Genomic DNA, 27,500 nt, shown 5'->3' on the forward strand with positions numbered 1-27,500 from the left:
TGTGTGTGAGACAGAGGGAGGAGGCTTTGCAGAGGGTGCAGAGGGAGGCTGAGAGGAAGCAGCAGGAAAGAGAGCAGCTAAAACTGCAGGAAGAGCAAGAGAGACTGCAGAGGAAGAAGGTTTTTATCATATGAAATAAATCTCCACTGTGCATGTACATGCTTTACACTCCAGACTTCTCAGATGTTATTAAATGTGTTGCTCGGTTACCAGGAACCGAGTCCTCACTTTGTAGAGTGCGCATTAATAGTTAATCGATTATCTGTTGTTTTTAGTATCGTTCGTGCTGTTAAAGTTAAGCAGGATTTACACATCGAGATACAAACTGTTCTGTTTCTCCATCTAGCGCATTGAGGAGATCATGAAAAGGACAAGAAAAACTGACACTGAGCCAAAGGTACACACACACACACACACACACACAAACATATATAAACACACTGATGTATACACACACACACACACACATATATAAACACACTGATGTATACACACACACACACACACACACACAAACATATATAAACACACTGATGTATACACACACACACACACACACATAAACACACATACAGTATATAAACACACACAGATGTACACACACACACACACACACACACATAAACACACATACAGTATATAAACACACACAGATGTACACACACACACACATATAAAGACACATACAGTATATAAACACACACACATAAACACACAGACAGTATATAAACACACACAAACACATATACAGTATATAAACACACACAGATGTATATACACACACACATACAGTATATAAACACACACACATAAACACACATACAGTATATAAACACACACAGATGTATATACACACACACACATACAGTATATAAACACACACACATAAACACACATACAGTATATAAACACACACAGATGTATATACACACACACACATACAGTATATAAACACACACACATAAACACACATACAGTATATAAACACACACAGATGTATATACACACACACACATACAGTATATAAACACACACACATAAACACACATACAGTATATAAACACACACACATAAACACACATACAGTATATAAACACACACACATAAACACACATACAGTATATAAACACACACAGATGTATACACACACACATAAACACACATACAGTATATAAACACACACACATAAACACACATACAGTATATAAACACACACAGATGTATATACACACACACATACAGTATATAAACACACACACATAAACACACATACAGTATATAAACACACACAAATGTATACACACACACATAAACACACAGACAGTATATAAACACACACATAAACACATATACAGTATATAAACACACACACATAAACACACATACAGTATATAAACACACACAGATGTATATACACACACACATACAGTATATAAACACACACACATAAACACACATACAGTATATAAACACACACAGATGTATACACACACACATACAGTATATAAACACACACACATAAACACACATACAGTATATAAACACACACAGATGTATATACACACACACATACAGTATATAAACACACACACATAAACACACATACAGTATATAAACACACACAAATGTATACACACACACATAAACACACATACAGTATATAAACACACACAGATGTATATACACACACACATACAGTATATAAACACACACACATAAACACACATACAGTATATAAACACACACAGATGTATATACACACACACACATACAGTATATAAACACACACACATAAACACACATACAGTATATAAACACACACAGATGTATACACACACACATAAACACACATACAGTATATAAACACACACAGATGTATATACACACACACACATACAGTATATAAACACACACAGATGTATACACACACACACATAAACACACATACAGTATATAAACACACACATAAACACACATACAGTATATAAACACACACAGATGTATACACACACATACAGTATATAAACACACACAAACACACATACAGTATATAAACACACACAGATGTATACACACACACATACAGTAAACACACATACAGTATATAAACACACACAGATGTATACACATATACACACACATAAACACACGTACAGTATATAAACACACACAGATGTATATACACACACATACAGTATATAAACACACACACATAAACACACATACAGTATATAAACACACACAGATGTATATACACACACATACAGTATATAAACACACACACATAAACACACATACAGTATATAAACACACACAGATGTATACACACACACATAAACACACGTACAGTATATAAACACACACAGATGTATATACACACACATACAGTATATAAACACACACACATAAACACACATACAGTATATAAACACACACACATAAACACACATACAGTATATAAACACACACAGATGTATACACACACACATACAGTATATAAACACACACACATAAACACACATACAGTATATAAACACACACAGATGTATATATACACACACATACAGTATATAAACACACACAGATGTATACACACACACACATACAGTATATAAACACACACATAAACACACATACAGTATATAAACACACACAGATGTATATACACACACACACATACAGTATATAAACACACACAGATGTATACACATATACACACACGTAAGAATGCGGGTGAGAAGTGAAATTGAGTAACTTAAAGACTCTCTGTGTTTGAACTGAAGGATGAAACGCACATTGAGTCCAACACCTCCGTGATCGGATCAGTCTCCGTCCTGGAGTCTGCAGGTGAGAGTGCAGAGATTTGGGGTTATTATTATTGTACAGCAGCTAATGAAACATACCCAGACATGATGACTGTTTTAATGTCTGAAGTATTGAGTAACACAGAGCCTTTTTTAGATGCTGGCCAGATTAACGGTCCCTCCATCAGGTCCTCAGGAAGCTCCAGTTTTTGCGAGTTTAAGAGTGAATTCCCTTCATCCATCACAGTTGGCTCACCTGTCATCAACCTACAGCCTCTGGAGGCTAAGTGCAGTGCGGCTGACGATCTGTCGGATGGCGTCCAGTCCATGGATGTCAGGTATTATGTCGCCGTGGGAACAAGTATGAAGCTGCAGCAGTGCAGAATTAAATTAAGGATTCATATCAATACACTCATACTAATATGTTACCGTTGCTATAGTAACAGCTAGTATAGTATAATGTCACGCGTACGGCAGACGTGTGTGGCACATAAACCGAAGCTGATCATAAATAGGTTTGTAATAAAAAATGATGTCGTTCATCAATAAGTCGAATCGTCTTAATTGCTAAATCGCCGTCGATATGTCGATTATTTTCTTCTAACATCTCAAAACCCCCAAGTGTTTTCTTCTTTACTCATGATTAATGCTCGCGGCTTCTTTCAGTCCGGTGTCTAGAGATGAGCTGATGCAGGAATACTCTCCTGTCAGTGAGAGCTCTGAGATCCTCACGAGGAACCCAGAGGCACTGGATCTCCTGCATCTCACCGGACAGGCTGCGTATCCTAAAGCCGGAGACTGCAACAAAAACCTGATCCAGAGCTTCAGCAACGCCGCTGCAGACTCAGCGCTCATCCAGAGTCTGGGGCCGAGCATGGATAAGCTCACAGTCTAGTTCAGCAGGTGATCACAAAAAGAGTTTATTTTTTTTTTTTTTTCCGGGTGTGTGTGTGTGTGTGTGTGTGTGTGTGTGTGTGTCCAATTACATCAATATTCAGGGTACAGACATGCGATTATGCAAATCACATGCCAGATGTTCACACCCCCAAAGGTTGCCAGATTGTTCTAGAGTCTGAGGCGAGTTGCAGATGAAAGAAGAACACAGCTTTATTTGTTGTTGTTGTCAAATGTAATACAGCATACTGTAACAAACACAGAACGTTTTAAAACAAACAATGCGATATGAAAGATCTTGAATTCTATTATTACGTTTATCGCTGCAAAATTTGGTTTATTTGTGGCTTATAAAATAGCACTTGATGCAGCGCATCCTATTATTCTGCCATTTTATTCAATAGATGACCTTATATATGATGATATTAATATAAGGACTCTTTTTATTTATCTATTTCATACAAACAAAGAATTACGGGACTAAAGAAATTCCTGAAACGGATAAATAAATTATTTGGGGTTTCTAGATTAATAAAGCCACGGGGCAGTAAAGTTTAGTTTAGGTGAAATTTAATACATTAGAAATTCAGTCATTGTGCCCTTTTGGCGCACTTTATAGGGCTGATACTATATTAACAAAGTCAGTATGTTTTTGTGTATAATTTAATATATATTTTGTATTTTATTAGCTTTCTGTTGTATCCTTATGTCTGAGATTTATTATACATCTAAGCCCCGTCCTTTGTGCCTCTTTCTGATTGGACCTTTTTGTTTTAGGGTATAGTGACGTCATGGCTGTGTTGAAGAACGATTTGGGATTTGACCTTCGTCTGTCGTGCCTCTGTTACAGCTCTTAAAAGCTCCTCCACGAGAAACCTATGTGCATCCTGGGGGAAAAGGAAGGAGCTCTGAATCAAGTAGTTATAATATGTAGAATAATAATGATAATTTAAAAAAAAAAAAGAAGCTTTGCCTTTTCTTCATAGATATACCATTTCAACATATTTCACTGTAGTAATTGCTGGGGAAAGCAACTGTATTGCGCCTCTTGCAGCCATAGTAATCTTTATATCCCTGTGAACACACCGTAGCGTGAGCCTAGTAAACGAGCCTTGTACAGTTTTGCTGTGAGAGCAGAAACGACCAGCAAACTGACTGTGTGTGTGTGTATATATATATATGTGTGTGTGACGTGTCATGTGTCGGGGTTCAGTCATGCGAGCGTAAAACTGTTGAACGCTATAGTACGCTTTGTTTCATAACCAACAAAAGAAAAGAAAGACTTCGTAAAGATGGAAACTATGCAGACCGGGTAAAGTGGAAATCTGAAACAGCACGTGAGCAAATATTACCACAACGCTACAGCTCTACGGGAAACCTCCCGACTTTAAAGCTCTCCGTTAGGCTAAATACTGTATGTGTGTGTTATCTTGTTAAACGGCTCTGTTGCTACCAGTTTTGCATTTTCAGGAGGTGAGATCCAGCTTTGCATGTGAGCGCAGTGGTACAGGTCGGAGTGACATGTCCGGCACTCGAGTGTACCGATCCTGATGAACTAGAAGCGTTGAGGACTAATAGGATTATAGCATTTCAGTTGAGGATCTGTTTCACTCTCATTCTCACGTAAATTAGTCGCTTCATGGTGATAAATGGTGCATGAATCAAATGCTCTGGAATTGCAAGAAAAATACCTGGGATATTGAAATAACAATAAAATGATTGAGCCACACATCATGCTCTCTGTGTCTTTAATTAAACGTGTTTCAAAAAACACACACACACGTCACTGACAACAGCAGACCACTCACTAACTCAGTGACTCATTTTCTACCGCTCCTCGGGTCACAGGGAGCCTGTGCCTATCTCAGGCGTCATCGGGCATCAAGGCAGGATACACCCTGGACGGAGTGCCAACCCATCGCAGGGCACACACACACACACACTCTCATTCACTCACACAATCACACACTACGGACAATTTTCCAGAGATGCCAATCAACCTACCATGCATGTCTTTGGACCGGGGGAGGAAACCGGAGTACCCGGAGGAAACCCCCGAGGCACGGGGAGAACATGCAAACTCCACACACACAAGGAGGAGGCGGGAATCGAACCCCCAACCCTGGAGGTGTGAGGCGAACGTGCTAACCACTAAGCCACCGTGCCCCCCACCAGCGGACCAATGGACAAATATTATCTGGTCCTTGTGAAGATGAGTTACAGTCAGTTACTGCCGGTCTACACTGTGGCACTGAGTAAAGGCCTAATTATATACATTATTACATTATTCTTATTATTTATGTAAAAATATACTTTTTTTTATTATATACGATTATTCAGCCATATGATGGTGAATTTTTGTTTCTGTAATATGCCGGAAAAATACAAGAAAAAAAGAAGTACAACAACGAGAACTTACAGAAAACGTACAGTGAGAGAAGGAAAGTTTAGTTTTATGTTGAGTTCTGTTTGGTCAAATATTTAATTACTTAAGGCTGATTTTTCTTCTTCTTTTATTTTGATACTCTCAGGATCCACTGCATGCTCCACATCTTTTGACTCGTCTAAACAGGAGGTTTAAAGTCGTATTTCTATGTCGGTTATAATTCTATGCAAAATGCTCTTTGTTAAATAGTCTATGACAAGGATGAGAGAAATACGTAACAATTATGAACACATAAACAAATTAAAACAGATAAAGAGGAGGAAAAAACAATTAAATGACTTGTCCTCTTATCTGTCATTCTGCAGGTGTTTATTAAGCAAGTCGAAGCTGAAGAGAATACATATGGATAGTAATAAAGCTTTTATTATATATATATATATATATTTGTGCGGTTTTCCACACTGTGCCAATAAATATATTTAGAAATGTTATAATTGCACAGAAAAGTATGATTACATCAATGCAACATTTTACATGGCAATTTTTTAATGCTAATTTGTTGTTGTTGTTGTTGCACCAGTTTTAAGAGGTAAACAAGGAAATAAGAGATAAAGAAAGAAAGAAAGAAAGAAAGTTTTGTTTAGTTTTTTTAATGTTAACAAGGAACTGAAGCAAAAATTAGAACAAAAACAAAACGAACATAAAAAACGTCATAAAATAACCGAGTTGTTGAAATTCTGCATATTTATATAAGTAAAGTTACAAGCATGGCTGAAAGGACATCAGGAAATATAATATAATATAATATAATATAATATAATATAATAATACGAATTAATATGAATATTATTAATATAATTTTATTTTCTTCTCCAACTAGTAAAAAAAGCACGTCTGGTGATGTACTTCCGGGTCACGCTTCCTTGCGTGTGTTGGATTGAAGACCTCACGCGCACTTTACTTAACCTTTCTGCACTTTTACATTTTATTAGCGGCAGAAACACGTCAGTTTCCACTCACGTCACATTCACGTACAATGTGCTGAAATCTGGTATTTTGGTGGACGTTTCGTCTTCTAACATTCTGAGCCGTGTGAAGTGCAGAGGGTAAGAGCTAAAGCTAACTAACGCTAATGCTAATAGCGATGCTAATGCTAATGCTAAGTGTATGAGGCCTACTGTCATAGCTTTGGTTTAAATATGTCTCACTTTCTGTTGTATCTGTATGTTTGCTAACTGGAAGGTTTTTAAGTCTAATCTGGACAATAAACAACATTTTTTTTTACTCACTTATAATCTTTTTTTATTTATTCACTCATTACTGAAATCCGGTCAAGTAGCAGCGTTATGTTTGTCATCGAGATTTCTATTTTATTTTATCATATTTTTATAGACACATTATTTATACAGAGGACTTTATTATAAGGGAACGTGGAATACAATTCATTAAAAATAGAATTCACAAATCTTTTATTTATTTAGTCCTGTTTCCAAAGTTATCCATGTATCCATTACATCGGATCTTTAGGTCGATGTGGTAATAAAATCAGTATATCGATCAATATCGTGATAAATTAAGTCACAGAATGTTTTTCTGTGATATCGTGGAAATCATGATACGTTTTTATTTTATATTCCTCACTCGTACAATTATGTTGAAAGTTATGTTAAAAAGTAAAAAAAAATAAAAAAAGCCTTTAAGCTGTTGTTGTCTCAGAACAAAAGTATTATGTGACTGATTAATAATAATAATAATAATAATAATAATAATAATACAGGATACATAAACCTGCCTTCAAGTCCAGAGTGTGTATTTGAATTAGGATTAGAATTAGGATCTCTTCTTGTCAATCATTTGATGGCCACGCCCCCAAAAACCCTTTCCCATTCTGAGGAGAAGGTTATATATGAGTATATAGTGTACTCGTGCTTTCAAGGGGTTGAATGTCCCAGTGCACCTGAAAGTGACTTGACCGAATTTGATAATAAATTGTGGAAGTTAATTCGTCGTAAAAAATTTGTGGGGCTTTGAGTACATGGATGGAAACGGGGCGGATTCAACGGATCATAAAACTCATTAAAATCTAATTAAGCTCTTTAACCCATAGAGGCTTTTTTTCCTTCACAAATTTGATATTTTTGTTGTATAAAAATAATCTGTTTGAAAGAATTTTCAATTTGATGATCTTTTTATTTTTGTCAAGAAAAAAGTATTGGCACCCCGATGGCTCGGGCAAGCCGTGATCTTGTGTGGCTGACAAACCGCAGCACATTTTTAAACGTAAACTATTTGTGAATATTGAGTTAATTTCTTTAATGTAAATCGGTACATACCGTGTCATACTGTTTTATCGCTGTTCTAATGTTTTATCCATCACATCAATCTCAACTTCTCCTGCCCTCAGTTATACACAACTGGTTTTGATGTGTGATGAGAAACAGACACAGGTACTTTCAGCATGCCGCCTCATTTAACACTGCTGTTTGTGGCTCGCTCTTAGCTTACACTGCCGAGAGTGACTTTCTTTTTTTTAATTTGTCGAGTACTACGTCATGGTTTGTGTATTAGACCTTTTTCTTTTATATCACCTGGTCGTGTGGCTCACATTCTTTTGTTTTTAAGGTGACAATGTCACGGCAACGTTCGAGATCCCCTCTGCATTCAAGGTATTTGGGTTGAATTAGTTTGAACTAATTACAATTGCATTAGTGTGATCTTGTGCGTTTTTTTTTTTTTTGTTTTTTTTTGTTGGTTTGTTAGTTTTTTGCTCATTATTTTAATTGCCAACAACTTCGTTCATACAGAACCTCGTCTCTGCTCGGAAGGCGAGATGGATATTACGGTGAGCAGTACCATGCGACGGTGCGTTCTGATCTGTGGAGAGGTTCGGAAAATGTCAACAGAAACGCGGAAAGCGCCGTACGCTGGGATAACGGTTCCTCTCAAGCAGAGGAACAGGTTGACCACTGGGCTAAGTTCATCGAGGCCATCGGTCGTGCTGAAAAGCGGAAAACTTCTTCCATGAGGTACCACTCACAGGATGGCATCCAGTCTTTTAACCAGGACTCGGCACGCTCTCCGAGAGAGCTTCCCAGGGAGAGATTGTCTTCTCCAGAAGCTTTACTCTACAGCATGGAAACGCATCAGAGGATTCAGTCTCCAGGCCATAGGAGGAACGAGCATGATGACGCACACGTAGACAGACGCTATTCAAGAAGTTCCAGTCCCAGGCACTCACAAGGAAAGAGAAACGACAGAATGGAACATCGATATCATAATGAAGAACACGAAGATAAATATGAAAGAAGCTCCTATAGTGAGAGGTACAAGAACACTGATCTGCTGAAGTGAAGGAAAGGAGAAAACATGGATTCAGTTATGGAAGCATTAGCTTTTAGATGTAGTATGAAAATAAATGATTTATTACATAACCCGATAAACTGAAGTAGTTTGTTCATCTTTTGAATGCTGTTCCTGATCACCAGGCAGCACTATGCAAATTGTAAAAGCTAGATCTATTTACTTACTTATTTATTTATTTATTTTACATTTACAGCATTTAGCAGACACCCCTTATCCAGAGTGACTTACATTATCTAATTTTTATACAACTGAGCATTTGAGGGTTAAGGGCCTTGCTCAGGGGCCCAGCAGTGGCAGCCTGGTGGACATGGGAATCGAACTCACAACCTTTTTGATTGGTAGCCCAACACCTTAACCACCTTAACCACTACCAGGCTACCACAGCCCCACCTTTACCACATTTTCCAGACATCTTCTGACTAGCGTTTGAATGGGTACTTGATCAGGAAGCATAGCTTTTAATTGTTAAATATTTTATGATGATTATTATTATTGTTATTTTAATGTTGAACATAATGTACTTGCTTTTCCAACACAGGTCACTGAAGTCAAATTATACGGAGCATCAACTACATTTTAAACGATTCCAAGATTTGGATGCGCAGGAGGAATATACTGTGTCACACAGGGGTTTGAGCCCAAATTGTGCCCCTGTTATAGTTGAGCATGATCATGGAATCCCTAAGCATGATGCCAGGATCCACAATCCAGGTAGGGAACGAGAGCGACCTACAAGCCGTGATCCAGCAAGGGAGCGAGGGGATCCACGGAACCATGATCCGAGTAGGGGCCGAGAGCGTCCGAGGAGCCGTGATCCGGTTAGGGAGAGAGAGCACACAAGAATTGGTGACCCTGTTAGAGTCCAGGAGCATCTGAGGAACCCCGATTCAGTTGCCCAACGAGAGCATTCAAGGAGCCGTGATCCAGGTAGGGACCGGGAGTACCCAAGGAGCAGTGGTCCAATCAGGCACCAGGAGCATGTAAGGAGCCATGGTCCAGTTAGGGACAGAGACCATTCAAGGAGCTCTGATGGTCCGAGAAGCAGTGATCATCTACCAAGAGACAGAGATTATCCAAAAAGCAGTGAACCACAAAGGGGCAGAGATCCTACACTGGGAAGAGAATCATCAAGGAACAACGAATTCTATAAACCTGGAAGGGATTATAACCATCAACCACGAACATCCCACGATAGTCCTAGTGGTCCATCAAATTATCACGTAAGGGAAGACGCAAGATTCTCTTCGGCTGTAAGAGGAAGTCCCTTGCGAGGCATGCGACACCAGAAGGAGTCGCCTCGGGTCGAATCACTTTTAAGAGCGCCCCATGGACAAAGGGCAGCGGACGATCGTGACTTCAGAATGGATGAGAGCAATCGGGCAAGACCTTACACTTGTGACTGGGAGGAAGAGACGCAACCTAGAGGTGGTGTGCTGGGGCAAGGAAATGTTCCGAAAGGAGATCCTCAACATAGGAACCCGAGTCATCCTGGAGCTAGAATGGATTTTGCCAGTCATGAGACTCTCAAGATCAAAGTGGACATGAGTCGTCCTGTGGGCCACAGCAGGTACAGTATCGCCACAGCAGTACACTAGGGTATGGTTAAAAGTTCATGCCTCTTTTCCAGATACACAACAAGCTGCATCTTAAAGAAGACAGAAGCTCTTCTATGAAACCCATTATGTGGACTTGGGCATCATTACAAATCTGGGTATTTTTTATAGGACTCAGGAAGCCAGTGGAAACGTCAGATTTCTCATCAGACCGTCAAGCGATTTTTCTCAAATAGATGCACGTAAGTCCTTATGTGGGTGGTGCACTGGATCACTTCAGACTCCTCCATCAGCGCACAAGATGAAAGGACACGTTTTTCTGGACCAGAAAGGGTCTCTAGTACCTTTTTATGTTCCATCCAGAGGTGGTTGTATGTAGATGGTGACATCACCAGGGTTGTTCCCTTCCGATGTGACCGGGTATTTTATCGGCTGGATGTGGTCGGACTTCGTATATCGTGTATCCTGTCTCTCTGCTACCAACTTGTGTGGACGGTGTCCAGAGTTTCACACAGGTATTAACAAAACATGCTATGAAGCTTGTTCAAGAGTTTTACCGTGGCAGAGCAACTGGCTACATTACTGATGGAGAGTAAGAGGTCAAGGGAAGATCATCAAGTGAGACACTTGAACCATTTTGTCAACGTTACTGGCAAAAGTTTTGGACAAAGGTGGGGGAAGAAGTTTGAATTGCATACGATTAACACCAGCTACAATGAAGAGGTGGATGCTCAAGTTGTCTGAAGTTAAGGAATTGAGTAGAACCAAATTAGTGGTTGATAAATTTCACCCGAAAGTGAAAACATTCTGAAGATAGCAGTTGGATTTGCCTACTAATGCCCGAGGGAACGAGTCTTCACACTTTTCCGCTGCGTTAACATTAACATTAAGTTCCAATGTTTGGGGACGTACAAAGACACGTGTTTTGATGGTTGTGGTAAGAGTTGGGTTATTAAGCTCATTTCAAGAGGAAAGCGAAGACGGTACGTTCACCAAAATACCAGTATCCACAGTTGAAACATTTTGCATGCTACCATTTGCTGAGCGATACTGACTGAAGGTAAGTCCAGTGCTTGGTTTTGTGAACGCCACAACTTCTCCGGATATCTCTGGAACCTGATGGAGATGTGCATCTCCGGGCTGATCTTGAACCACGAAACCAAAAGCTTTTGATACCACCAGCAGGTCATCACTTTAATTTCAAGGCATTGTTTTAAACATCAAGGCAAAGAAGAAACCTTTATTTTCTGAATGAAAACACAGGGATGAAATCTACTGTATCTACTGCAACAGAACTATTTTTATGAAATTGTGGATGTCGCAACCATTTCGTCACCGACGCAGTATCCTGCACTGGACTGTTGTAAGATTTCAAGGATCTACTTTATCAAAAATGTTCCAATGTCCAGCCAGGAAAAATGGGCTTGCAGAAGAACATGGATTTTTTTTTTAAGGCTTGGCTCCTTTAAGTTTTTGTGCCCCGAGTGGTCACAAGATGGATGAACTTCACTTCAGATCCTCACAGAGAAGAGGGTAAAGAAGCAAACACATATTCTGTCATCTCATGAAAGGAAAAACAAATCTATCAAGCATCCATCTGGAAGGATGGAGAACGATGGCTCAAGAACGTGTCTGGTTATAAGCCTGAGGGTTCTTCTTGGGATAATTCTTCCAAATCATTCATCTCTGAACTTAGGAACAAGAGAAGCGTGCTTGGACTAGACTAGATTTTCTTCAACAAAAAGACGATATTTCTGAAATCGCCGAACAATTATTATTTTTTTTTTTTATCCCAGGACTTTTTCTACCATCCTCCTAAATCTGAAAGCCTCTACATTTGCGTTATAGTCGACTAACAAGGATCTCATCAGAGTTCACGGCTAATCGGAGGATGGAACCAAGGAACAAAATGGAGAGTGAAAAAGAGGCATGAACTTTATACCATCCATTTCTGACCCAGTGGTGTACTTTAAAAGCAGCAAAGGTTTAAAGAGAACGTAAACACGATAAAACGTCAAGTTTAAAATCGAGTAAAAAAACGAAACTTACATAGTCAACCTCTGCTTTTTAGATACACCCTGTGGAGAGAGTGAGTTTCTAATGTTTTCTTGCTTGCATGCACTCGCTGAAACTTTTCACATCACACTCAGGGGGGCAGCAAACGCTTATTGAGCTCTTTTAAAAAAAAAAAAAAAAAACCTAACACCCTTTGCTTTCTTTCCTCAGGGTGGTTTAGGGTTTCGTCTCGTGTTCTGGTAGTCGTTACTCTGTAGAGCGTTGAGGAAAAACCCAACGTGCTCCAACAGTTGTAGATTAGACGATGAATCACATTTAAAGAACAATAATCTGGTTTCAAAGTCGATTGGAGTTGAATTCTAAGCAACAGAGAAAACATCCTAATTGAGGATGTAGTTGTGAATGAGGCGACTTAAAATTGTTTTAATTTAAGAAACAGGATTTTAAGGATTAAATCTGTTTGGGACTATTGACCTTTCACTAAGCCTTTCACTAATCGGTTACTGTCGGTACATCCGACCAGCTTTTAAGACTGGGGTTCTTCATTAGATGCCCCGTGTACCAAGCGGGTAATTACAAGCCTTTATATAAGGTATTTAAACCCTGTGTCTGACCGTGTGTGTAACAGTCACTCACTGATCTCGTCTTCTCAGCGACATGACTCTACACCAAAAGTAAAAAATATCTTCTTATTCAAAACACCTCTCGTCCCCTCCTCGCCTCGTCCGACGCGTCGAGTTCGACGTGTCGAGGTGACGCCTCTGGGTTGTGATGCATGAGGTGCACGAGGTTGAGGTGTATACAAACAGGAGCGTGTGCGGATGCCTGAGTTACCGCTAGTTCTAGTCGTAGCTAACAACACTGCTGTCGCGGTCATCGAAAGTAATCTAAAAGCAATCCTGCATGACGTTTATCCAGACCGTTCCTCACGCGTCTGAGGTTTGGAAACTGGGCGACATTACGCTTCCACGTAGCGTACAGACTTTTAAAAAGCTAAAAGTTACGGATTGTGCCTCTTAGCTAAGAGTTTAATGAAGGGTCAATTGTGAATTTCATCGTTCCCAGGTTCATAAAACTTGCCATGCGTTTGAATGTTGTGATGCGATCTTCATCCTCTGCCTTCCCCAATCCTTTATGCAGCCACTTAGGCTATTCCAATGAAAGGCAGTTATCACTTGATTTGGTCAATGTGGGTCGACAGCGTCTCGACTTCCTGCCTTTGCTGGAGCATTCTGGGACGTTCAGGGAGTCGGCGATGCACTCTGGGACCTTCGCCCAAGAGATAATCACTTTGGTGCATCATGTCAAAGGTCAGATGGAGTTCGGTTCATGAAGTCACTTTCAGTTAATCGGCATTAGATGATTTGGCTGAATTTTTTTTATTTTTTCCCTTTTCATTAGAAAATTATTTTCAGGGCCAAGGCATCACACTGAACGCACGTTTCTCTAACGAACAAGAGTACTCGTTGACGGACGAGTTTGCAGACGAAGAGCAGGAGACGGAGGGCGCCGGGCCTGTCGTGAACAGGTATTCACCATGTTCTCTGCCACTGAGCCAGTGATCATGTTACAGCATAAACACAATGTTGAGACACTCTTGAGTAGTGAGGTTTAGGTTGGAGTGAACTTTAGATGAGATTGTTTTATGATGGTGATTGTGACACTATTCCTTCAGTGAATTCTGAGCAGTCTAGACAAAGACACACAACTTTTAATCTGCTTTTCTGAAGAGATGTTAGACCGCATCTTCCGTAACAACACCAAAGGTTCATATCGTACAACGGTACGAACTTTTCAGAACTGAGCTTCATGTTATTCATGTCTGTCACCCTGTAGTAGTAGTAAAGTGGGTAGTTTAAGTATCTGCGATTACTCAGTAATCTCAGTTCAGTCTTATGAGACAGTCCTAGACTCGGTTCATCCCCAAGTCAAACCAAGGGGTACGTTGCGCTAAACTGCCTTCGATGACGTCGTTCTTTCCGCTGCTCGCCGTTCGGGTTCAACACAGTGGATCATCTGGTCCACATATTTGATTTTGGCGCAGGTTTACGCCAGATGCCCATCCTGACGCAACCCTTGCATTTTATCTGGGCTAGGGATCAAATATGAGATACTAAAGTGTCTTTTAATGAAGCCTTATAAATTCACCAAAAATAAACATTATCTTCGTTGTGTTCCTGAATCCTGCAGGCCACTCGGTTCCACGTCTTTAGACACACAGATTTTCTGCAAAATTGAGCAGATGCAGGTAAAATCCTCGAGTCCCATCTGCATAAATAATCCCAATGATTTGGCATTAGATCGAGTCATCGGTCACGTCACAAAATCCTTGTTTTAGTCACAGAGGAAGCCACACGTTCCTGCTCCTGGTGATCTCAGGCATGACCTGGAAAGGAAAAGACTGGAGAGACTAGAAGGTGTGAAGATCACTATCGCCGGGGGGAGTTTCTCTCAGATACCGCCTCAGAGGTACCACACGTTACACTTTATGGCTTTAATTAAAGGTTGTTGTTAACTTTTTCTTTAAACTATTTAATATATACTTTTGTCGACGCTCAGTCAGGAGAACGAGTCTGCGTACGCAGTCGACGAAGACCCTCGTGAAGCATCATGGGACGAGGAGGTTCCTCAGCCACCGGAGCTCTGGGTGAGTGGAACAAACAGTTCTACTTGTTGATGCAGGCTGGTTGAACGATTTGAGATGTTTGGAGCACTGATGTGTTTTTCTGCATCTCTGCAGCAGGACGAACTACGTCAGAAAAGACCCGCTCAAAATTTCAACCCCAGGCGGAATTTCAAACGCGCCCGCAATCGGCACGGCACGCGCATGAAGAAGAGCACAAATGACGGTAAAGAATGACGTGTACACAAACAAGCGCAGGGTCAAATTCACTCTCAGGAATTCTCTAAAGCGTCATCACTGGAACAAAACCCTTCAGCCTGTAACATTCAGCTTGTCTTCCAGGTGCCCGGTGGTGAGGAACGGGACAGAAGTGAAGCTCCTGCATCGTAAACATCAGTACCTTCTCAAAGCTTTGTACATGAAAGGCTTCCGTCATTTATGTGAAATTTCACTGTACGTCCTCATAAATAAAAACGATTTCACACATCGTTCATCTGCGTCTCGAGAGAATCCTGATCGGCGTAGTGTTTTATTTTTTATCTCCTCTCTTAACCATTACATGCTCAGCTTCATTTAAATCCATATGACGTACACATCATTTTTATGTGCAGCGTTAACGTAGGACACGTTCACAGATACGTTAGTTATATTCACCAAATTATTCACTAATAATGTTCGCCAAAATGTTTAATATGCAGAAACTTTTAAAACAATTCATTTTGATGAGGAATATTTCATCGAGGTGCTTTCTGTGCCTTATCGTTCGCTGTCTTTTAATCCATTTTAAGTAAAACATCCGTGTTTATGTCGGAAAAGCTTCATCTGAAGTTGTACATATAGTTTTGTATGAAATAAATAAATAAATAATTAATAACCAACTGTGGTTCGTCTGTTTGAGCTGGTTTTTTTTTTTTTTTATTCTCTCACTTGCTCATTTATTCATCTTCAGTAAGCACTGGGTCATATTTAATAGGGGTAATTCGTCAGAATCAGTCCATAACATTGAAGGAGGAAACCCATGTGATCATGAGGAGAACATGCACAGGAACGTTACACAGCTTGGAGTGATGCTGTTCATGACCTCTACTTTTTTTTTTTACCAGAGATCAGAAGGTTCATGGCTGGAGCTGCGAAGACTTTTTGAAATCCTTCTTTTTAAACGGATTGTGTTCACAAGAGCGAGTTTGTCAGAGTCACTTGGTCAAGTTATGAAATCTGAATAAATCCTCTGTATATAAAGAAATAAAATCTTCCCTTACAGAAAATATCAATGTTTCATTCATGAAAAAAAACAACAAAGTTTACAGGTGGAGAAAAGAAAAACTTCTACAGTGTTGAAATGGAGAAAATGTCTGTAGGCACAAGAAGATCCAAATAAAAGACGACGTCTCTCCGGTGCCTCATCGCCAGACGACACGCGCTCCTCCGCTCTGACGTAACGTCTGAAGGCTTACAGATGAGACTCGTCACACGACAGCGGTTTAAAAGTCACCTCCACGTTCTCCTCCGTGACGAGGTCATAACGGCACATCGGAGGTCTGGAGGAGACGGAAGAGCGAGACCACACGATTAACGTTGGACATTTACATGATATATTATTGTTACTCCGTACATCACCAACAAAGACTACACAATGATTACACAATGAAACGTTTAACGTTGCCTAAAGTTAACGTCCTAGTCCATCAGAAATCTCTAGCTTCACGGGTCCTTCTGAATCTCTATCTCTTAAGCTGTAATGCTCAAAATGCACTTAAAACTCTTCTCAATTACCACTTGAGTGCAGTGGCCTGCATTTGGCGCTCACCTCTCTGGCAGGTCTAGCGGCGTAACCATAATACGGACAAGGCGAAACTTAGACCGAGGTCCGATCACGTTTCCTGTGACGATCTGGAAGGAGATCTTCTGAACCGGATACAAGTCTTCGTCAAACTGTGCGAGCAGACGCATGGTGGTGTGTCGCTCAAAGCGAAGCAGCTTACTAATAAACAACAGACAGGTTTGTCATGAACTGCAGGAAGAACGCCATCATCTTGTAAATCAATTTAAATGTAGGGCTACTTACTGGTCGATCCTCGCTTCTGTAACGTTTTGGCCACCGTGAAGGCGAAGGACGACTGTCCCCCATCGCAGGTACTGGTTCCACGTAACAGCGTCCACTACGTAGCTCGTCTCTGTCACATGCAGAAAGAAAAAAATGCTCCTGCTCATGATTCAAATGGGATTTTATCAAGAGGTCAGATATCAGTTCTGTAAACTCACTCCTGTACGGTGGCTCTGCTGTGGTGGAGAAATAGACCTTTGTCTGTCCTAGTTTTAACAGTTTGTCCCTCCACTGGCTTAAGTCATATCCTAGAGAAAAAAAATACAAATCATATATCGTTAAGTCACTTTTATTGTTAATGCGCACTTATGGATGGGTGACAAATAATAGGACAATCGATGGCTCTGTTATTAATTATCTGTAGTTTATCTGATTGGTCAGTTTCATCCAATGAGGATACAGTATCTATTCTGGTGGGTGTGGTATCTTGCAGGATTTCACACCCACCAGATCTCAAACCAATTTGAACACCTCCATCATCATCATCATCATGGTAGAACACTGTTCATTGCTCTTCAGTCCCAGTGACATCCTGGCTGTCCTGGTGGCTCACGCTGATACACTTCCTAATGGATTTTCCCTTAATGTGTCACCCAACGGGGGGGTCACGGTGGCTTAGTGGTTAGCACGTTCACCTCACACCTCCAGGGTTGGGGGTTCGATTCCCGTCTCCGCCTTGTGTGTGTGGAGTTTGCATGTTCTCCCCGTGCCTCGGGGGTTTCCTCCGGGTACTCCGGTTTCCTCCCCCAGTCCAAAGACATGCATGGTAGGTTGATTGGCATCTCTGGAAAATTGTCCATAGTGTGCGAGTGCGTGAGTGAATGAGAGAGTGTGTGTGCCCTGCGATGGGTTGGCACTCCGTCCAGGGTGTATCCTGCCTTGATGCCCGATGACGCCTGAGATAGGCACAGGCTCCCCGTGACCCGAGGTAGTTCGGATAAGCGGTAGAAGATGAGTGAGTGAGTGAGTGTCACCCATCTGTATGTTAGCTGTGGTGTTGTGCTGGATGTTTGCGTTACCCAGAACAGGACAGGATGCTGGTTTAAATGCCTCGCACTGCAAGCACTGGCCATCGATGAAGTCAGTGTAGGAGGAGCAAGGATAAGTGTTTAGGTGACAGGTTCGGTTCAGAGAGCACAGATAGAGAAAAACGGAGCGCTGGTGGTCACAAACGAAGTAGGACTTTCCTAAAGAGGAGAGAGTAAACAACATTGCAATATCATGGTTATACATTCCACAGGTTCTAGCTTTAAATACAACTGGAATGTTTGTATGAACTGACCTGAGAAGATGGTTTTGGGGCATCCAGGCTGATCGAGACCTCCGTTGGCATAGAAATCAATATGACCATCAGCTCCTCTGAGGCCGAAAGCTGTCAAGACAAACGCAACCGGAAAAGTGTTTTCATTAACACCATTAGTTCTATCGCAATTCTGGAAGTTTTCTGTATTCATTCTGTAGTTTAGGTGCTTACAGTTCATGTCTGTGTGTAAGACGTCTACAAACTGAGCGTCTGTCGGATCCAGACGATCCTCTGGAGACACACCTGCAAACATGGGGCCTGCGGGGTCCAGACCTGAGCATACACAGTGTTTAGTCAGCAGTGCACAGAAATTACGATTAGACTATAGAAACTATGGAAACGTCCCAAAAACGTATCAGGACTTTTTAATTATTAGTTTTTGTCAGCTTGTGAACACCACATTATATGCAAATGAGCAACTACGATGAAGACTTGAAGCTCCGCCCACTCCTCACAATCATGTCACGTCCTATACGGTATCACTGAAGGCAAATGCTAAATTTCCTGTCTGGTATTCACATACACAACTCCAGACATGTTGGATAAGTTTGAGAAGTCATTTCTCTGAATAGTGAGTGTTGATTTGTTTTCGTATGTCACCTGTGATCCGTCCCACTCGACCTCCCAGCATAGCGCCGATAAACCCAGCCACGTGTGCACCCAGACTCACTCCTATGAGATGGATCGAGTCGAGACATGCCCCTTCATCCTAAATAACACACACACAAACACACACAAACACACACCTTACCACCATATCGCTTTCTCACTCACTCACTCACTCACTCATTTTCATTTATCCAAACTACCTCGGGTCACGGGGAGCCTGAGAGAGTGAGAGAGAGTTTTAAATGAGATGAAATGAAGCGTGTTGAGAACATGCAAACTCCACACACACAAGGGGGAGGGAATCGAACCCCCAACCCTGGAGGTGTGAGGGGAACATGCTAACCACTAAGCCACCGTGCCCCCTTATATCGCTTACTGATATACATATATTTATATTATAGGTGCGGTAGCATCTAAAAGTCTGTGTAAACTCCTATCTCCAATATATGGATGTATATATATATATGTGCCAAAAAGGAGGCTGTCCAGTAAAAGTCAATGCTGGGTAAAACAGAAGGTTATTCAAACAACCAAGAGGCCCTGGGTAACTCTTAATTAGTGGTGATTCTGCCACCTGTCATGGAACACATGAAACATGGCCGCCGTAGACACTAAGACCAAGCAGTAAGACCAAATGTAATGAATTTTTTTTTGTTATTAGTTTTAAATGAGGGAGGGGCACGGTGGCTTAGTGGTTAGCACATTCGCCTCACACCTCCAGGGTTGGGGGTTCTATTCCCGCCTCCACCTTGTGTGTGTGTGGAGTTCGCATGTTCTCCCCGGGCCTCGGGGGTTTCCTCCGGGTACTCCGGTTTCCTCCCCCGGTCCAAAGACATGCATGGTAGGTTGATTGGCATCTCTGGAAAATTGTCCGTAGTGTGTGATTGCGTGAGACAATGAGAGTGTGTGTGTGTGTGTGTGTGTGCCCTGTGATGGGTTGGCACTCCGTCCAGGGTGTATCCTGCCTTGATGCCCGATGACTCCTGAGATAGGCACAGGCTCCCCGTGACCCGAGGTAGTTCGGATAAGCGGTAGAAGATGAATGAATGAGTGAGTGAGTTTTAAATGAGATGAAATGAAGCGTGTTGATTGTTGGACTGTCCTGTGACTCACAGTCATCCTGCGTATGAAGGCGGTGATGTTGGCAGCAGTGTGCCGTGTGTTTGCTACAGCGGTGAAGTAGTTGAGGTTTGCGGCTCCACGGTTCCAGTCCACCACCAGGACGTTCATGTCCGCCTGCTCGGCCAGCAGCCGTGTGAGCCGGTCCATCCAGATGGGAGGCGCGCCGGTGGGCCGGTAGCCATGGATGACGAAGGTGGTGGGTCGGGTCACAAGGAACAACGGCACTGTGGTGAAGTTGTAGTGAGGAAGCTCTTGGCCGCAGTCCAGGTTAGCACTTGTGTACAGGAGCAGGCGCACATATAGATTGGTTCCGATGAACGCTTCATGGAAATCTACGTCGGAAAAGTTGTCACACTTTTTGTCTTCGCCTGGTTAGAGCAGACGACAATGTTAATAATGACTAATGAGTGTCAACAAGTAAATCTTCTGAGTTGAGGTTTATCTTACTGATTACATGATAAAGTCACAAACAAATGATCTTTTTTCTGCTTAATTGTTTAAATTTTTTTTTTACCAAACACCTATTTTTCAGCCTAGTTTCCTTTCTGTCATAGCAAGACCTTCTGCATAACAACATACTGTACAACATGTAATAATATGAGAAGTTCAGGATCTTGGATGAAAACTCACTGCTGTTTTTCTGAAAAAATTCATATTTTATACAACAAGCCATCGTCTATAGATCACTGGCTACTCTGAGCACAGAGAAGACAGAGTTTATTGACTACAAAAAAAAATCCCTTCAGGGTTTAGCATTTAATATAATTTAATAAAGGTGCATTAGTTCGGAAGACTTGTAAAGGAGGATTTGTATAAGATTCGGATGAAAAACCGCAGTTCGATTAGAGTTAGCGGTAGCAAAATTAGCAACTGGAAATTAGCATTCCTAGCTAGCTTGTTGAGTTTAAAGTGTGTACAAAATGGCTGATAAAAGACTCAATCAAATACAGTACAATGAACACTTCAGGAACTGGAAGGCTGTGATTTTCTAATGAGGTTTTTTCAGTCATTTGTGCTGAGGTCATGGTTTAAACCACTACTTCATAATAAATCCATTGTTTCTATAAAACAACCAGAAAAGAAATTCTACATATTTTCCATGTTATCTATAAAGGTAGTAAAATACTAATAGTTGCTTAAGCTGAATAAAATTGTACTTTTGGTTGTGCCAAATGACTGTAGTTTTAATAATAAAAAAATTATTAAAAAAATAATAATATTAATAATAATCTAATCAGGCTTGAAGTGTTTTTGTTTCTTTTCTCCTGATGTTTTTTTTGTTTTGTTTGTTTCAGTATTACGCAATGTTTTAAACCACGGATTAAACCCCGTGACCCAGTTTCTTTATCCCTGCCATTCGATCATCACAACATTCTCCTTGCTACTGTTTTGATAGGAATGAGTAATGCTAACACCACGATGCTGTATGGGCGAACCTCAGTCTGTAGAGATGAGCTAACCTGTATTTAGAGTTCATGTAAGAGGTACAATTGGATCACGGTGCTATAAAAAGAGATTATTCCACCTCTCTCTTAGAGATTATTCTCACCATCTCTCTCTCTCTCTCTCTCTCTCTCTCTCTCTCTCTCTCTCTCTCTCTCTCTCCCTGTCTCTCTCTCTCTCTCCCTGACCTACTAGTAGTCAAAGGTGATTACAGTGCATAGTAATGTTGTGTTCATCTAAATCATATCTGACCCCCGATTAGGAAGAAAACACTAAACTCAGAGATGTTCTCAGTCCCAGGTTCAGCCTGTGACATCATATGAACATGTCTACACACACAGTTAACTATAAATACAAGAGTTTTCTCTACTTCTAAATGACATTATGGTCATACTGTATTTGCTTTAAATCAATCACCATACGTCTGTAACACTGATCTTATAGTTGACTGGTTTGAGAAGGTTCACCGTGGCTCTTATCATCAGTGTTAGCTGGCTAGCTTGTTGCTAGTTCACAAGCTTTCCCTTGTCTCACACACTGCTTCTGTTCATTAAGGTTAGACAGAAAATGTAATTATTTACAGTTCACACACATACTGACTTGTACTGATTTCACTCTGTATTGGTGATCTTTCCACCTCTAACAATTGAGCATAAATGAATATGTTAAAGTTAAAGTGAAACTACATAGAAACTCTTCTGATCTTGAAATGACATCAGATGCACTAAACTATCCAATCAAACTACCAGCTAGTCTCGTCTCTTACCTCTGCCAAACAAGAAGAAGCCCAGCAGAACCATAAACCACAAAACAGCCATCGTTACCGGACAAAAAGATGAAAAGAACGACAGGCCAGTGAGCTGGATGTGTCCGAGAGACATAATGAGGGATCATAGTAAAGCACGGACCAGAAAGGTTGGAAGGTTGGAGCTGATGGGAGGGATAAAGCTGATTGGAGGACATCAGAACATTCATAATCCTCGGGATTTAAGTGCATTAGAAGACTCTGAGGTAATTAATAAAGGCACTTAATTAAATTTTTTTTATCATTTAAATTTCATAATTTATTTGTTCTTTTGAATTTCTGAAGCGTGTGTTTTTGCAGCCTTCAAGTGATCACTAGATTTACTAGAAGTGATAATCTGATAATCTAGTATATAATCGTAATCCTACACAGAGCCGTACACTGCTTGCTGAGGATTTTGAAAAATTTCTCTGTAAACCACTGGTGGAGGATGGTGTGTGTGTGTGTGTGTGTGTGTGTGTGTGTGTGTGTGTGTGTGTGTGTGTGCGTGTCCTACCTGTCCACTCTGGATCAACTTCAAGTTCATGTCTAGGACAGAGTAAGAGTTGAAAGTCTGGTCCATCACCATCTTCTCCATCAATCTCAAAGGTTTCATAAAACTATAGAATTCTAGAAAAGGTAATTTACAATTATTTATTCATTCATTCACTCATTCATCTTCTACCGCTTATCCGAACTATCTCAGGTCACGGGGAGCCTGTGCCTATCTCAGGCGTCATCGGGCATCAAGGCAGGATACACCCTGGACGGAGTGCCAACCCATCACAGGACACACACACACTCTCATTCACTCACACAATCACACACTACGGACAATTTTCCAGAGATGCCAATCAACCTACCATGCATGTCTTTGGACCGGGGGAGGAAACCGGAGTACCCGGAGGAAACCCCCGAGGCACGGGGAGAACATGCAAACTCCACACACACAAGGTGGAGGCGGGAATCGAACCCCCAACCCTGGAGGTGTGAGGCGAACGTGCTAACCACTAAGACACCGTGCCTCCCCTGGTTATTTATTTATTTATTTATTTTTTAATAGATTGTAGACAGAGTAGAAAACTCTACTATGTATGTTTAAAACTCATCCAATTCATTATTCAGAGATTTGAAGAACAGATCAAATCTAAACCACTAAAATAATTCTTTTCAAAGACATCAGAAACAATTTCTAATTTAGATTTGAATGTTATTTGTTTCACTGTAGCTCAAATTCATGGTGCTTTTTTTTTTTCTCCATTAAGTTGATACGGTGTTCGATCCGGTGAAATGTCCGAGGATAAGAAAGTACTCAGACATATTTGTATGTATATTTAAGCTAAATGCACAGAAAGGTTGTAAATAAAATGCGGTGAATTAAACGTAATCAAGTTGGCTGAGCTTATAGTGCTTACAGAAACGTCTAGAACATGTTAATAAACATATACAAACATAATAAAGGTTTATTAAATCACATCAAATCACATCAACTTCAAAGGATTAACGAAGTGCACTCCAAGTACTTTGGAGCTGAATTTTATTTTCCGCTACTAATAAATAAATAAATTGTTCTATATGTTCAGTTACACAATATTTATACAGAATTTGATATTTAACATTCGATTACTCAAAGTCAACCTCCGATCGAATATGTACATGTATTTATATTAACGTACACCTATAGTACACTCGCATTAACTATAAGTTTATATATTATTTTGTGCAGTCTGTAAAAAAAAACAATATAAATGTCATGGTTATGCTGAATTCATTACATTACCCATAAGCCCCAGCATGTCATATGATGTCCCACTGATGCTCCACATAGGCTTTAGTGTAAATAATAAACCAGGACTGTAGAGAGTTTAGAGACTTTAGAGATTTTCCAGTGTGTGTGGTCACTTCTTCATGAAGCTGGTAATGAGGTCCATGGGAATGGGGAAGACCACGGTGGAGTTCCTCTCTGTGGCGATCTCGGCCAGCGTCTGCAGGTAGCGCAGCTGGAGAGCAGCCGGAGACTCGGACATGACGTCTGCAGCCTCCTTCAGCGCGCACGAGGCCTTCATCTCTCCCTCAGCAGCTATCACCTGTACGAGACGAACAGGAAGTAGTCTACGACTTCAGCACGTTTGTTCTAATAAGTCTGTTTCTAATATTAATGATAGGAATCTGTGTCTAAAGGGTAATTATCTGAATTAGTCAGCATCCACTTCCATAGATTATGTTATCAGCCAATCAGAGAGCTGCGTGAACTCCGACCTTGGCGCGAGCCTCTCTGGTGGCCTCCGCTTCAGCAGCCATGGCTCTCTGTAACGTCTGGGGCAGTTTGACGTCCTTCAGCTCCACCCGCTCGAGCTTAATCCCCCAGTTTTTAGACGCAGAATAAAGCACTTCCTGTCAGAACAAAAAAAAGCGGCAACGGATGATATGAATGTTACATGAATGTTATAAAGCTATTATGCGCGTGCACTCTTGTAATTTACGTTCAAATGTGAATAAATTTGATCGTGATGTTTGCACGTGGTAGCTCAGTGATTAAAGTGCTGGACCACTGAACAGAAGGTTGTGAGTTTGAATCCCAGGGCCACCAAGCTTCCACTCCTGGGCCCCTGAGCAAGGCCCTTAACCCTCAGTTGCTCAGATGTATAAAAAAAAAAGATAAATGTTAGTTGCTCTGGACAAGATCATGTGCCAAATGCCCTAACTGTAAATGTAAATAAAGTTACAAGATTAAGCATTGAATGTGGTCATGTCCTGTAGTGAGATCAAATGGAAAGAAATGAAACTAATCAACAGTAAGACAGTGTTTTTTTGTGTGTGTGTGTGTGTGTGTGTGTATCTCCTACTGTACCTCCATCTGTTCCGCCATCTCCTCCCGGTCTCGCAAAATATCCGCCAAGCTCTTGGTGCCCAGCATGTTCCTCAGAGTGGTTTGTGCCAGCATCTGCGTAGCCACATTCGCATCCTCTACTTTAGTAATAGATATTGTGGGATTAAAGACTCTGTAATACACCACAGCGTCTACCACGATGGTCACCGAGTCTTTGGTCAACACCTGTAGCGAGGAGAAGAAGAACAGAAGCCGGAAATTTAAACACAAATCGATTATTATATCAGGGTTATTACTTTCTCTCGAGGACTCAAAGATACTCAACTCCTGAGGAGGAATGTTGAAAGACACCGTCCTCAGATCAACCTTGCGAAAAGTGTCCACACATGGAAGGATCCAGAATATACCTTAAAAAAAAAGATGGATTAAAAGTTTAGGAACTTTTACATTAAAGTGATGTATTTGTAGGATCGATTTTGAACTCACCGGGTCCCTTTGCTCCGCCAAGGAGTCGCCCTAAACGGAAGATGACCGCTCTTTCGTACTCCTTCACAATCTTTTATTCAAACAGAATTTACATTCAATTGAGTTTAATTTTATTTGCATCGCGCTTTGAACAATAAACATTGTGTCTCAAAGCGGCTTTACAGATCATACGAAATCTTATACAAAAAAGTTTATTATTATACAAAGATTAATATTAGACATAAGTTTAAGATTAATATTAGACTTATATTTAAATGTGTTTGTATTTATTCTTAATAAACAAGCCTGAGGAAAAACTCCCTTATGGAAGAAGAAGAAACCTTGAGAGGAACCAGACTCAAAAAGGGAACCTAATGCGAATGAATGAGAATTAAAATTCTCTAGTTATATTCTATAACCATCTGATTTACCATCCAAGAACCCTCACTCACTCACTCACTCACTCACTCACTCACTCACTCACTCACTCACTCACTCTCTCACTCACTCACTCACTCACTCACTCACTCACTCACTCTCTCTCACTCACTCACTCACTCACTCACTCACTCACTCACTCACTCACTCACTCACTCTCTCTCACTCACTCACTCACTCATTCATTTTCTACCGTTTATCCGAACTACCTCGGGTCACGGGGAGCCTGTGCCTATCTCAGGTGTCATCGGGCATCAAGGCAGGATACACCCTGGACGGAGTGTCAACCCATCGCAGGGCACACACACACACACACTCTCATTCACTCACACAATCACACACTACGGACAATATTCCAGCAATGCCAATCAACCTACCATGCATGTCTTTGGACCGTGGGAGGAAACCGGAGTACCCGGAGGAAACCCCCGAGGCATGGGGAGAACATGCAAACTCCACACACACAAGGTGGAGGCGGGAATCGAACCCCCAACCCTGGAGGCAAACGTGCTAACCACTAAACCAACGTGCCCCCCCATCCAAGAACCTATACAATAAAAATAAGAAAGATGTCTAAATTAAAAAATAACAACAATATGCTGTGATCTTACCTTTAAGCAGCACCACACAGAAACTGGGAAGGTCATGAGAATGAACAGAAAAGACAGAGCGGTGAGAAGAAGCCCACAGAAACCCAAACTCTTCGACCGTCCAACATCTAGTGAAGGGATGAAGGGATTGAGAAAACACTTCGGTTTGTAAG

General features: G+C 40.9%; 5 protein-coding genes across 9 annotated transcripts in view; 3 read left to right on the top strand and 2 right to left on the bottom strand.

The window, feature by feature from the left end:
- Positions 1-5,427, top strand: part of map7d2b (MAP7 domain containing 2b) — a 19,354-nt gene extending 13,927 nt beyond the window's left edge. For all 3 annotated transcript variants that reach the window (XM_060862207.1, XM_060862208.1, XM_060862209.1), the window contains 6 exons: positions 15-119; positions 347-397; positions 2,784-2,847; positions 2,962-3,142; positions 3,471-3,707; positions 4,476-5,427. In XM_060862207.1, coding sequence (XP_060718190.1) covers positions 15-119; positions 347-397; positions 2,784-2,847; positions 2,962-3,142; positions 3,471-3,699 — 630 coding nt within the window. In that variant the 3' untranslated portion in view covers positions 3,700-3,707; positions 4,476-5,427. The remainder of the gene's footprint in view (positions 1-14; positions 120-346; positions 398-2,783; positions 2,848-2,961; positions 3,143-3,470; positions 3,708-4,475) is intronic.
- Positions 5,428-7,051: 1,624 nt separating this feature from the next.
- Positions 7,052-16,518, top strand: zgc:112982 (uncharacterized protein LOC503771 homolog). Of its 3 annotated transcripts, none has more exons than XM_060861179.1 (11): positions 7,052-7,190; positions 8,707-8,750; positions 8,889-9,407; positions 9,986-11,014; positions 14,157-14,326; positions 14,418-14,544; positions 15,207-15,264; positions 15,355-15,485; positions 15,576-15,663; positions 15,757-15,865; positions 15,982-16,518. In XM_060861179.1, exons 2-11 carry the CDS (start codon positions 8,713-8,715, stop codon positions 15,993-15,995), a joined length of 2,283 nt encoding a protein of 760 aa, XP_060717162.1. In that variant the 5' UTR covers positions 7,052-7,190; positions 8,707-8,712; the 3' UTR covers positions 15,996-16,518. The 3 variants fall into 3 exon arrangements, with proteins under 3 accessions (XP_060717162.1, XP_060717161.1, XP_060717160.1); XM_060861178.1 differs by lacking the exon at positions 7,052-7,190 and adding an exon at positions 7,236-8,531 and having other exon boundaries at positions 15,361-15,485; XM_060861177.1 differs by lacking the exon at positions 7,052-7,190 and adding an exon at positions 7,239-8,531.
- Positions 16,519-16,689: 171 nt separating this feature from the next.
- lipib (lipase, member Ib) lies at positions 16,690-23,101 on the bottom strand. Its single transcript, XM_060861786.1, has 10 exons — positions 22,987-23,101; positions 20,769-21,145; positions 19,647-19,755; positions 19,218-19,319; positions 19,026-19,115; positions 18,763-18,930; positions 17,902-17,991; positions 17,705-17,813; positions 17,447-17,620; positions 16,690-17,177 (listed from the first exon to the last, which is right to left on the bottom strand). Exons 1-10 carry the CDS (start codon positions 23,099-23,101, stop codon positions 17,090-17,092), a joined length of 1,422 nt encoding a protein of 473 aa, XP_060717769.1. The 3' UTR covers positions 16,690-17,089.
- A 1,610-nt stretch (positions 23,102-24,711) lies between these two features.
- zgc:112408 (uncharacterized protein LOC550260 homolog) overlaps positions 24,712-27,500 on the bottom strand; it is a 6,042-nt gene continuing 3,253 nt past the window's right edge. The window contains exons 2-6 of the mRNA XM_060861131.1: positions 26,321-26,390; positions 26,159-26,241; positions 25,856-26,059; positions 25,264-25,398; positions 24,712-25,091 (exon numbers count right to left, since the gene is read on the bottom strand). Coding sequence (XP_060717114.1) covers positions 24,903-25,091; positions 25,264-25,398; positions 25,856-26,059; positions 26,159-26,241; positions 26,321-26,390 — 681 coding nt within the window. The 3' untranslated portion in view covers positions 24,712-24,902. The remainder of the gene's footprint in view (positions 25,092-25,263; positions 25,399-25,855; positions 26,060-26,158; positions 26,242-26,320; positions 26,391-27,500) is intronic.
- The window catches only part of apoob (apolipoprotein O, b), a 54,673-nt gene continuing 52,921 nt past the window's right edge, over positions 25,749-27,500 (top strand). Inside the window, exon 1 of the mRNA XM_060862144.1 lies at positions 25,749-25,752. The gene's annotated coding sequence lies outside the window, so the exon portion shown is untranslated. The remainder of the gene's footprint in view (positions 25,753-27,500) is intronic.

Source organism: Tachysurus vachellii, chromosome 25, assembly GCF_030014155.1.
Source record: "Tachysurus vachellii isolate PV-2020 chromosome 25, HZAU_Pvac_v1, whole genome shotgun sequence".
Lineage (NCBI taxonomy): Eukaryota > Metazoa > Chordata > Actinopteri > Siluriformes > Bagridae > Tachysurus > Tachysurus vachellii.

Excerpts from the sequence above, each read along its gene's own strand:
- zgc:112982 (XM_060861177.1), top strand. The coding sequence starts at position 8,508 with ATGTGTGATGAGAAACAGACACAG. Across the intron at positions 14,327-14,417 it reads TTTGGTGCATCATGTCAAAG|AAAATTATTTTCAGGGCCAA; the intron begins GTCAGATGGAGT and ends CCTTTTCATTAG. Across the intron at positions 15,265-15,354 it reads GCAAAATTGAGCAGATGCAG|TCACAGAGGAAGCCACACGT; the intron begins GTAAAATCCTCG and ends TCCTTGTTTTAG.
- lipib (XM_060861786.1), bottom strand. The coding sequence starts at position 23,101 with ATGTCTCTCGGACACATCCAGCTCACTGGCCTGTCGTTCTTTTCATCT. Across the intron at positions 19,756-20,768 it reads CCTTCATACGCAGGATGACT|GATGAAGGGGCATGTCTCGA; the intron begins GTGAGTCACAGG and ends TGTGTTATTTAG. Across the intron at positions 17,621-17,704 it reads ACAGAAGCGAGGATCGACCA|TAAGCTGCTTCGCTTTGAGC; the intron begins GTAAGTAGCCCT and ends GTTGTTTATTAG.